General features: G+C 36.2%; 1 protein-coding gene across 2 annotated transcripts in view; it reads right to left on the bottom strand.

Moving 5' to 3' along the window:
* sbf2 (SET binding factor 2) overlaps positions 1–12404 on the bottom strand; it is a 179750-nt gene that overhangs the window by 99288 nt on the left and 68058 nt on the right. For both annotated transcript variants that reach the window (XM_067414596.1, XM_067414667.1), the window contains exons 7-13: positions 7984–8116; positions 7568–7676; positions 7343–7456; positions 6924–7001; positions 6554–6667; positions 4051–4179; positions 330–428 (exon numbers count right to left, since the gene is read on the bottom strand). In XM_067414596.1, the coding sequence (XP_067270697.1) occupies positions 330–428; positions 4051–4179; positions 6554–6667; positions 6924–7001; positions 7343–7456; positions 7568–7676; positions 7984–8116 (776 nt within the window). The remainder of the gene's footprint in view (positions 1–329; positions 429–4050; positions 4180–6553; positions 6668–6923; positions 7002–7342; positions 7457–7567; positions 7677–7983; positions 8117–12404) is intronic.

The following is a 12404-nucleotide window of genomic DNA, read 5'->3' as shown; positions in this document are numbered from 1 at the left end:
TTACTTAAATCTGAGAGTGACATTTTCCATTATCAGGAGTATAATCAAGATAAACTGATGAGTATTTGACAGGTCATGTGATCTCAACACAGCACCCCAAATGAATGTATATAACTTACAACATATTCATTAAAAGTATTAATCGGTCTTTATGTGTGAAGCTTTTTAATGATTTCACTTTTTAATGAAAAATTACAGAGCGCCCCTTTAAAGAAGTATTAGTTCTTATGCAAAAACCAAAGAGCACATGAAAGGTCAACCAGAAGGACAGAGCATCAAGCGGATCAGTTTAAACACCTGAAAAAACTGCCATGGCATCATTTGCTTACGTTTTTGTAAAGCTGCTCCGACAGCTCTCGCAAACGCTTCTGGAATTTGACCAGGCTCTCCTCTTCCTCCTTAAAGCGGTCCACATCTAAAGCCACCAGCTATGGAACAGGAAGAGAGCAGTTTAATGTAGAAACCAATGAATCTGTGGTTACAATTTGCACAAGAAATCAGTTTTTCCACCTGTAATTGATTTAACATGACCCAGAACAATAGAAGGAATTTTACTCAGCTGAGTCACGCATGTATTATCTTCCTCTTGTGGAATGATGTTACTTAGTAGGAGAGTAAATATTTGCTCTAACAATGATTCGATCCGATTACGGATGTTTACTGAATCGTGCCATACAGTACATGATGAAATGGACAAAATGTCATTCTGATTCCGTCTTATTCATTATTTTCAAAAATATTCTCAAAACACAAATGCAATGAGAGAATGCCTAAATAAAACAAAGTTTGGAAGACAAAATAACCAGTATCACTTTATTTTAACTTGACACAGCTAGTAATAACAGTAAATAATACATACGCACAAGCAACTAACTCTAAACCAAACCCTAACCCTACAATTAGTACATGAAGTTAATTAATATTACATTTGTAATTACACTAACAATGACACGTGGTGTGTGTTACAGTGAAATTACACATTTAAGTACTATGTAATAATAACAACTACAAGTACCTACTATAGGGTTACTGTTAGGATTGGGGTCTTAGGGTCAGTTTCATGTAATTATGCATAATTTATAGTTATTACTACAATAACTGCATGTAACTTGTGTAACAAGGACACTGTAAAAAGTGTTACCCATAGTGTGTCATTTGGGACACAACTTTGGGACATCTGTTGTTAATATGATGCTTCACAAGCATAAAAACGACATTTACGTTGTGTCCCAAATGACACACTATACACTATGTACATATGCATTTAAGCACATACCACCCCCACACCCCCACCATACACACACACACACACACACACACACACACACACACACACACACACACACACACACACACACACACACACACACACACACACACACACACACACTACGTAATTAAAGCTGTGACAGTTGAGAGCATGTAGTGTCCAACATTCCACACTTAGTTTTCCCATTAATTTAGTGCATCATTCAGGTATTTAGAGAGCTTTTTCCTGTTTCAGTGTGAACACATTACTTACACTATTTACACTTAAAACGTCATAGAATAGATCATAAGTATGCGAATTGGGACGCACCATTAGTTTGCATCTGTACTTCTGGTATAGAATGAAGAGCATGTTTTAACCAACATTTCTCCAGTATTCTCCACCATCCTTTTTTTCTTCCACTGAGCATGTTGTATTTTAATGCCCTTTATAATACTTGGGTTAAAATAACAACAAGACTATGGATTCACTGTGTAATAACTACACATTTTTCAGGAACATTTCCACATTTATTCTTAATGAGTGATGGGTACCGAAACCCGGTATTAAATGAGCCCCAGTGCTAAATTATGAAAGACTGCAGTCTCGATAAGCTTTGATGCTATCAAAGTTTTATTTTTAGAGACACTTTTTTAGAGACACACAAGTTTTATTAAGAGAGAGAGCATGCACGACATGACAGTCCCTGTTTAATGAGTGAAGATGGCCAACAAAAGCTTAGTCTGGTTACACTACAGGCCTGTGATATTAATCTAAATGTATTTTTGATTTTGGTTGTGAAAAATTATAAATAGATGATGAGGTAAAACTATAAAAACTTGCCATACATTTTTAAACGTTGTTACAATTAGGGTTGGAAACCAAATATCGATTCAAATTCTGAAATCAAATACTTAAGGTCTGGAATCGGATACTTTTTATAAAATTGAAATTGAAATTCCTCTTATCGATTCCTTTGTGTGCATTTTAATATGACTTTAAAACATTTATGCACTAGAAGACTAGTTTTCTGTGTTGTTTTTGTGCTCTGTTAAAATATCCACGCATAGTCAGTTAACACGTGTAACGGTATATTGGATCTGTGCAGCTCTTAAAGAGACAGCAGCCCAATATGGCTGCTGCAGTCTTTATAATAACGTATAATCCGTAAAATAATCAAACGACAAAAGACAAAGAGAAAATTCACTCGCTGTTAACTATATTTATAATGTATACTGTACATTTTATTTAAAAAATGCAGTGTTATTTTACATTTGAGTAAAGTTTCTGTACCTGAATCTCAAAACATCTTCGTTCAGTTTGTATTTATTTGTGTATTATTTTTTGGCTGACTCTAGTCAGAATATGAGTCTGACACTGGTCCATAAGGCTGTGGTTAGGGGGCGTGTTTTAAAAAAAAAAAAAATTATGCTCTTGCATTTATATATTTATTTTGGTCTTTACAGAAAATTTTCCACAATTAATAAAACAAAACAAAAACACAAACAATTTTTAAAATAAAATAACCAAAGAAATATAACAAATAATATACATAACCGAAAATGGTATAGGCAGCTGCTTATAATGCCTACCCTTTATAATATTTCTCTAATGAGCGTCACTCTTTTTTTCCCCTTTTTTTTCTAATGGATTCTAATGTTTCAACCGAACCAGGAAAGAAAATGCCTCTGCACTCAATTGGATAGACCTACAACCAATCAGAGCAAACGAGTAAGTGACGAGCGACACATAGTTGTCAACAGAACTCAAATGCACACACGATGGAAGAAGTAGAAGAAGATGATGAATGTAAATGATCTTTGCTATTTGGTGACGTGGATGACTATGTTACGTTATCTGTCCATGATCGTTTAAAAGCCCGCTACGACAATTTGATTGGTCCGAACAGCTCTGGTTCGAGCATAGTTGCTCCTCCACGGATCAAGTCCAGACTGAACTTCCCGACCTCAAATGTTGTGGGCGGGGCTAAATTCGGCTGGCATCCAGGCTTTCATTTTTTATAATATGAAAACTCGTCTTTAATAATGCTTGAAATTTAAAGTTGTTGAGTTTATAGGATTTTTAAACCATAGACAAAAGTTCCTTAGCCTCTTGATTTTTGTTCATAGTATTCAGACACAATGAAATGTTTTGCAATAAGACTTATAGGGCGTTCACACTGGACGTGAATGATGCGAATAAATAGTTTTTCCTCCATTGTTGTTCGGATTTCTGCCTCCGCTTGTAAACACATCACTACTAGAGCAAGCTCCTGATTGGTTAACGCGGCGCGAATATCCGCCAAAGTTCAGATTTTTTAACTTGTACGAATCACGCGGTCAAAACGCTCAATTCGTGTGATTCACGCCGGCTCATTTGCGCATTCGCAAATCTGTGGTTTATTTATAAAAAAGTGCCTATTTGAAAATTGTATTTGCTGTTTTCAAAGTTGATGGGATGAAGTACAGCGCTGATGTACTCCTTTAACATGTAAATCACTTCCGTGAATCACGTCAATCGCGTCCAGTGTGAACGCACCATTGGATTAAATGTGAATGGCATCTAAAACATTTGTCTACCTTATTGGAATTAAAATTGGGAATCGATAAGAATCAGAATCGTTAAAATTGAAACGATACCCAACCCTAATTACAATGCACCGACATGTGTGTACTTAACAAATATATTGTATCAAATGGTTAAGTACATAGTAATTAAGGCCACCTAACATAAAGTGTGACCACCATGATGGATTTATGCACCTCTATTACTTAGTAAGCTCTGTTAAAGAAGTACGGCACCTCATCGAACAGATCGCAGGCTCTGTATGGAGGTCCTCGTTCAGACACGAATCCTGCGAACGCCATGCCATCCAACACCTTGGTCAGGAAGTCATTTTCTATCAGGCCCCGCTGGCCCAGGAAGGCAGCCTATATATCAGAGAAAAGAAGGTCAGTGATCAAACGAAAATTGTAGCATCTGCTGAACTTCCACTTCAAACTCAGTAGCCAAGTTCGATTCAAATGATGCAGAGAGATTTTTCTGAACAAAACACTTTCCAGAAGAAACACAGTCTGTTATCTGCATCACCAAATGCATCAAATAAGATGGGCACATGTATATTTTAAACAGATCCCCTGCAGCATTAGCCAGTAAATTTAGGAGCATTTGGCAGGGCAAGATGCTCAGTTTCAAGATGTGAAGCATTCTTGTACTATAATGTGAGCCATGTGGGGTGCTTTATGAGGGTCGTATTGAGACGTTGCCACAGAGACATCGGCCGACACAAACAAAAACAGGTTGGGGGGTGAAATAACACTTGCGAATGCAAGTCTGATGCTTTTCATATGGCTCACTGCAGGGACAATCCGACAGACCAAATTGTTTTAAACAAACTAACCGCGATACCATCGGCATGAGCGCTTGCGTTTGCACCGAAGCACTTCAAAGTAAGACGAGGACGAGGCAAAGCTCTGTGCTTATCTAGTGAGTTCATTGAGATTATTCTTTCATTCTCTGGCTCAGACCCAAACCCACGTGTTTATGAAAAGGCAGGTGTTTGTACAAGTGCAGGCTGCCTTGAGTTAAGGCAAGATAAACAATGCTGTATTTCAAACCAGTCAGAGTTCTGTGTACAGTACATCAACGCGACATGTTCGGCTGTCTATATAACACCACAGGACACCAGATTCAAATTTTCTTACGTGAAGTTCGTTTTTACGAGTTGGGAAGTCGTACTTACAATCTCAGTTGCATTCAAATTACTTTGATTAGAACAAGATGGTGACGTACCTTTTCTACAAAGGTATTTTTTCTTAATTCTCATTCTACCAAATGAATGAAGAATGCGTGCAGGTGTTTTTGCTTTTCATGTTTTTGTTTTTAAACATGAAATTTATGATGCTGCTGTACAGCGAAAAGATATATATTTTATTGTAATTGTACAAATTATCGTGATTTGTACATAAACGTAGCATGTTTTATTGTAAATAGAAAAAATGTATTCCTGCGATGCAAAGCTGAATTTTCAGCATCATTACTCCAGTCTTCAGTCACATGATCCTTCAGAAATCCTTCTGATATGCCAATTTGCTGCTCAAGAAACATTTATGAGTATTATCAGTGTTGAAAACAGTTGTCAAACATTTTTTTTTAGGATTTTGTGATGAATAGAAAGTTCAGTATTTTTTTTGGGGGGGGGGGGGGGGGGACTGGCGTTTTTTTTTTTTTTTATATATATACTGTTGTCTGAGATCAACTAATGATGTTTCTGTGGTTTTTACATTCAAAAAGCATCATAACCAATAAATAATAGGCTATTTTCTACACTGGGTTTGAAGTTCTCTTCTGAACTGAGCTGGGTTCTGATGGGAGTGCCACACTGCTGAAGACTGGAGTAATAATGAAAATTAGCCATTGAATTACAGAAATTACATTTTAAAACATATTACAATACAAAACAGTTATTTTACATTTTATTAATATTTTTCACAATATTGCTGTTTTGTTGTTGTTGTTGTTTTGTTTTTTAATAAAATAAATGCAGCCTTGGTGAGCATAAGAGACTTCTTCTAAAAACGTAAAAAGTCTTACCGATCAAAAACTTTCTCTGTGAAATTCTTCAGAATACAAACAGGAATAAAAGTGGAAAGTCTGGTGTACTGTATGCATGTGCTACCAAAGTGCAGGAAGATGATGTTATTGAAGCAAAATAGTCTAAAATCTGATCAGGGCATGGAAAAAAAACTATGGTTTTTCCAAGGAGTATCTTGCTTTATTAATTGTGGCCAAAGCATATAGACTTTAAAAGACATATAGCGGACGCATTGTATGGCCTGCTTTCAGTATATGTTTGTAGTGTTTGTTCATCCCCATAAGCTTAAAATCACCAGTTCCCATTCAGTGACTATTACAATGCTTATCTCCTTTTGTGTTCCACAGAAAGCTATACGGGTGAGAGTGAGTAAATTATGACTAAATTACTAGTCCTTTAACAGGTCATTAATATACCACATTTAGAAATGAATGTTCAAATATATAAAACATTGGTAAACTTAAAGAATATCCTGTGTGTTTATACTGTACGCCTGCAGACCCCTTGTTGAAAACCCTGGACATAATCAGTAAGAGGATCCTTCTCGTACAGTCATTACTCAAGCACTTGAGAAGTCTTTTGCTGGTTTGCTGGACTGATCTGGCATGATGACAGTAATTGCTCCTAATCGCTCGTGGGCTGATGGGGCCCATTTACTCTGCAAATGAGTTTTACCATCATAAAGTTGCAGATCAGCGCCCTCCTCTCACCTTGTGAAAGTGAATCACGGGTTCGGAATGGATGCGAATGAGCTGCAGACAGGACCTGTAGCCCTGGAAGAGTTGTGCAAACAAGCGCAGGAAGACCGCCCTCACCTCCTTATCCTGTCAAAAACAAGAAAGCCAGAATAGAAGGGATTGAGAATCATTCCAGACGAACGTATGAGGATGGAGTGAGTCAGTGTGAAAATTTTCTCGCCTCAAAATAAACTGCGTACGTGATGGGAGTTCAAACTCCTTTAACAAACAGATATTTCAGCCCCCTAAAGACCCAATAAGAGACTCCACAAGTGTGTCCGCAACTTCCACGTCTTACTTTGCAAGATTGTAAAAGCAAAAAATAGACATGCGAGGCTCTTACCAGCAGTTTGAGGTTGGATGGAGCAGAACGAGGGGGTGGGAAGGCATTATCTGCTCCTTCCAGATCTGGGTGCAAAACCTGAAGACAAAGAAGGTATTTAAAGTGAGGAAATATCCTGCTATATCTGTGGGAATAAGACAAATGGTGCAAATGTAGCTTATGGAATGTCTCCAGTCAGAATCATCTTTCAATTCTGTGTTAAAAAAAAAAAAAAAATTATATAATTATTATACATTATATATATAATAATTATATAATATATATTTTTGATTTTATTTATTAATTTTATTTTATATATATATATATATATATATATATATATATATATATATATATATATATATATATATATATACACACACATACATACACACATCACCACAATGTGTGTGAGTATAAAATGTTGCTTTTTTTTTTACCATGGACAGTGCGTTTTGAGTATTGTGCAACAGGGGTTCGGGAAGCTGGGAGAGGTGTATACACTCCGGGATTTTTATTGTTCCTCCATCAAGGTCAGCAATGATCACATCGAGCTGAAAGCAGAAACCAAATCCCAATCAGAAATTAGCCAATGAGTCACGGAGCAGCGGTACAAAATTCTGACCACCTGTTTTAAGGCAGTTTGAAAAAGGCTTTGAGCTCACCAGCTCTTGGATCTCGCTCTGGAACATGGAGTGCACTCCGATGATGAAGGGCGTAGGCGAGCTCAACACCTCCAGCAGACGAGATGGGAGGACAGGAATGTAGGGGTAGCTGTGGTCCAAATGAGAGTTAGGCAACCACAATCATCATGTCAAGCAATCAGCAGATGTTAACATCAGACTCTTCTTATTACATACCAAGCATAAAAATAGTACACATTATTACGAAAGACCCTAAAAATAGAACCGTTTGCAAAAGTACACGCTTATCATTTATTTTTTTTGATACAGCGTGTCCTAGTTTTTACGCAATGCATTCAGATTGAACCAGATCGGCTCATAATGTAGCTAATGAAATGAGAAGCTGTTATCAAGGTCAATCATTCTGGGTATATCAGTAACATTCGATGTTGGCCCACCTGTACTTAAGAGGAAACATGAGGGTCTCCAAGGCACGGCAGGCCTCTCCTAGTCTCTGATAGCTGGAAGAATGAAACAAAACCTTGTGCTCCGTCAGAACCGCACAAAAGAGACTAAGAACATTCTGGATCCCTGGAACATATAAAAACAACACACATGCACAATTACTAAAGAAACATTTGCTGAGCAACATTTTCTTCAAATGTATTCAAGAACCGTTTCTGAAAACAATGATTTCTAGGACTAAATATCATCTGCTACCTCACAATATGATATTTATCATGACACATACATCACAATCCATTATGCTGCGATTGTCACGTTTGCCGGTAAGCAAGCAAGCAAGCATGGCGAAGAAAATGCAATTCAAAGATTTACGATCCAAAAATACTCAGGAGAACAAAGAAATCAACACAGGACAAAATACGAACCAAACATAAATGTTAACAACACAAAACAGACAGAAATCAGGACTTAAATACACAGGGAAGATAATTAACAGAACAAGAAACAGGTGCGTAACTCGATTAGAAAACCAAAGTAACGAACAAAGATCATAATATTATCATATTCCAGGAAACCGGAGGAAAATCTTAATTGATACTATTTTTTTTTCTTACTGTTTTAATTTAACGAAAGTGAAAATTTTCCACTATAACTTAATTTCCACATTTACCAATAATACATAAATTAATATTATATTGCTGCAATCTTCATTTAGTTTCTAGGTTGATAGCTTCAGTATAATGGATTGTTTCTTGGGGAATTTTTTTAATTACTGTAAAATTATTGTGATTTAACATTACCTGTAAAAATACTACGGTAAAAATTTTTTAATGGGTTAACAAAGTTTCCAAACAACATATGGTGAAAAAAACATTTACACTTACATTTATTTTCCAATATTTTATTTTTAAATACTGCAATTTTACAGTAAAATACGGTTAAATTTAGTATTTGGGCATGAAAAAGAACAAGTCATTGTATAATCTACAGAGAAAAAGTGATTTTCCTAGAATTGCCTCCGTGACATGTCACATTTTATGTATTTTCGTTGAAGTGATGTTTCTTAGTTTTTCCGAATCAGTTATGCACATTATTTTATTTGTTGTTTATTTGAATAGGGACAGATACAAAATCGACATAGATTATTACATAAAGAAAAATCCGATGCATGTATCAGTGTTTATAGCCAGGGCTAATTTGCAACACCTGTCCCTAGTAAGGCTTTTAACAGTTAAGATAATGAAGAAATAGTTTAAAAAATAAGAAAAAAATTATATATATAATATATATAATACAATAAAATGTCCAGAAACCAGTTAGCACCAAAAAAAGATAAATATATCAGATAAACACGTCCTTAAACTCACACAGGGTCACACTTCACATACTCCCCTCATACAGGATGATCACACTGCTGCTGCTGCTGTAAGAACCAAGTTTTTGTAACTTTTTTAAAGGCGGACAGTTTAGTTAAACATTTTATATTTGTTGGAAGCCAATTCCACAGATTGGCTCCTTTCACAGAAAACAACATTTTGGGCAAAAGATGTTTTACAAAAGGGAACTTTACAGTCTCCACATGTAGCAGCTCTTGTTGATCTAGAAAATTCCAGTCTGTTGACAAATTTATGGTGCAAATTTATGTTGACAATGGCTCAGGTGCAAGACCAGTCAAACATTTAAAAAAACAATGTTATGCATCTAAGATTAATAAAATTAAAGATCTTATGTTTACTTAAAATGTAACAAAGGTGAAATTGAATAGGCTTGAATTGGCTCAATAGGCTTTAGAGTAGTTTGGCTAGGGTTTTATGTTACATCTGTGGTTGTTAAATTAAATGTTTATTGCATTTTAATGTCATGTTACCCTAATAGTGTTTAGTGTTTGTGTGAATGTCACTGTGTGCAGCCTCTTTATAATAGCATTGACCTTCTCGGCTTGGGGAAAAGAGTATTTCAAAGGTACAAAACAGATATTATTATTTCAATAGGTTGGCAATTACCATTATATCAGTTATTGAAATATGTTATTTTTACTGTAAATTTAAGTTAAATCTGTAAAAATCTAAAATGTTGCAGCTACCATATTTTTTTATGGTAAATTTAATTAATATTATTTTATTTGTAGTAAAATCATAAAACTAATATATCTTGTCCACAATTTTATTTACTTATTAAGATAATGTACAAGCTGCTGGTCATTATCAGTGTGTTGAAATTGTGATTTTCTGGTCTTGTTTCCGTTGTTTCACATAAATCAGTGAATCTGGCGTTAAAACAACATGCAAATAAACAACACTATCTGCGGGTGAAATTCATTTGCATATTTATCTCTATCACGATGATGCAAAAATGCCTCAAGAATGGCAAATATGAAATGGCGACATAAATTATACACTAAACTCCTCAACGGGAGCCGTCGGAAAGCGCAAGATAAAAGTTTACAGTTCCTGTTTTTGTTTGTCATCAACATACCACTGTGACTATTAATCACACACTGCGAAAACAGACAGGCAGCCATTAACAGACGTATCCGCAGCACTGCCGGGGTCAGCGTTCCCATTATGTCTGTGTCAAACTGCGATACGCACCAATAAACAGGAACAAGATATGAAAATTCGCATTGTCTGTCCTGCTGAACAAATACCTGAATCCAACAATGAGCCGATGAAATGTTTGGGAACATGAAGAACATCAATCGCATACTTATCATTCCATTCGACCCGTTTTAGAAACGTAAAAATCACTGTGAATGTGTGACATCCTGAATCGTCATGATCCCGGTGGTTTTTAAGCATCTTAAGCTGTCCTGGGTGCCTACAATGACTAGCTGCTCCGGATTGCTCCGTGGAATCTCAGTGTCGTCTCCTGCCCCCCCCCAAAATACAACAACACATTTCATAATCTTGTTTGTGAGGCATCCAGTAAAACCCGTCCTGACCTTGTGACTTTTACTTATCTTTTGGAATGACTACACATTTCTGACCCATGCATAGACAGGGACAGAAAAAGCTGCAAACAATAAACAGTGAGCCTAATGATGGCCAACATATTGCGTTTCCTCTATTTCTCATGGCCATCCTTCAGGCCTCACTCTGATGTGACCTCTCTGAGACGAAGGAAATGTGGATAAAGTCATTTGCGCTGATGTCCTATAGCAGGCTGCGAGAGGAAACGGCCATCCAATTTGACAGACGAGTGTTCCTGTGTTCCCTATTTAATCAACGCTTCGTAAAAACACCTGAAGCTGAGAGATGGTAATCGCATCAAAACATGGTAAGATGATGACTTGCATTTGAGAACCCAGCTTACTATATGTTGCTAATGTTGACATAACCCATCTGAAAATATGCAGTCTAGGCAAGGACGAGCTCCGAGCCAGGGGCCTCTGATAAATCTGTTGTTGATTCACAAGGGAGAACAATGGAGATGAGGTACAGCATAAATTATACAAAGGAGATCAAGATGACATTTTTATTAGCTCATGTAGGTCGGCTTGTTGTTGGGATATTACAGGCTTAGGTAACCTTAAGATCAGTCCCAGAAGTACCAGACATCTGGGAGGATGACACATTGACATGATGCTCTTATCAGAGACCATGCTCACAGAATGCTATCTGAGATGGTATTTTCTCATCTGTTAGGTCACTGACCATGGCCGTCTTACAACCCCACTTGTGAACTTTCTATTGGAGGACAAAAAGCAGGTACTAATGATCTTGACAGGCATCCAGGGAAGGTTTGTTTCTCTCAGAACATCTTAAGACATCTTGGGTAGCAAGAGGTGATGTTGATGTTGTATATTATATTTAGTGCTGTCAAAATTAACCAGTTAACAGACCGCACAGGTGGCATTAACCTCTCTTTTATTCTTGAACAGACAAAAACACACAAAATTATGCCAAAATGCCGGCTTTGTCGAGTATTCTCGTAAGTTAAGTGTTGAATTACTGTGAAGACATCGGATGTGCGTCAGGTCTTAAAGTGACAGCAGCCTAATAAACCTACTGCTGTGACGTCTGTCATTGATGCAAATCAGAGAACAAAAGACAGAGATAATCACTCATTTCTCTTGACTGAATATAAATAAATCCTTATTAAAGCTACAGAAGTTATTCCATTTCTATTTCATGCAGTGAAGACTAATAACTTTATTCTATTTCATACCTGGTCAAATATTTTCTCATTTAAAAAGATCAAATATTTTAATATACTAAATATACTGTCTTTATGTTGTTTCTCTATTAATTTGGAGATTAAGTGAAATTATTACAAAATAAAAACATTAAAAACTTGAATGTCAGGTGAGATTAACCGTGATCTTAGACAAATGTGGGATTAATTAGTTCATTAATTAATTAATTCATACTTTTTTAAGTAATCAATAGTTTTATTCAGCAAGGAACTTTAATAA

Source organism: Pseudorasbora parva, chromosome 1, assembly GCF_024679245.1.
Source record: "Pseudorasbora parva isolate DD20220531a chromosome 1, ASM2467924v1, whole genome shotgun sequence".
NCBI classification, from domain to species: Eukaryota; Metazoa; Chordata; class Actinopteri; order Cypriniformes; family Gobionidae; genus Pseudorasbora; species Pseudorasbora parva.
Note: the sequence above shows the minus strand (reverse complement) of the source record. Positions and strands in the feature narration are given on the sequence as shown.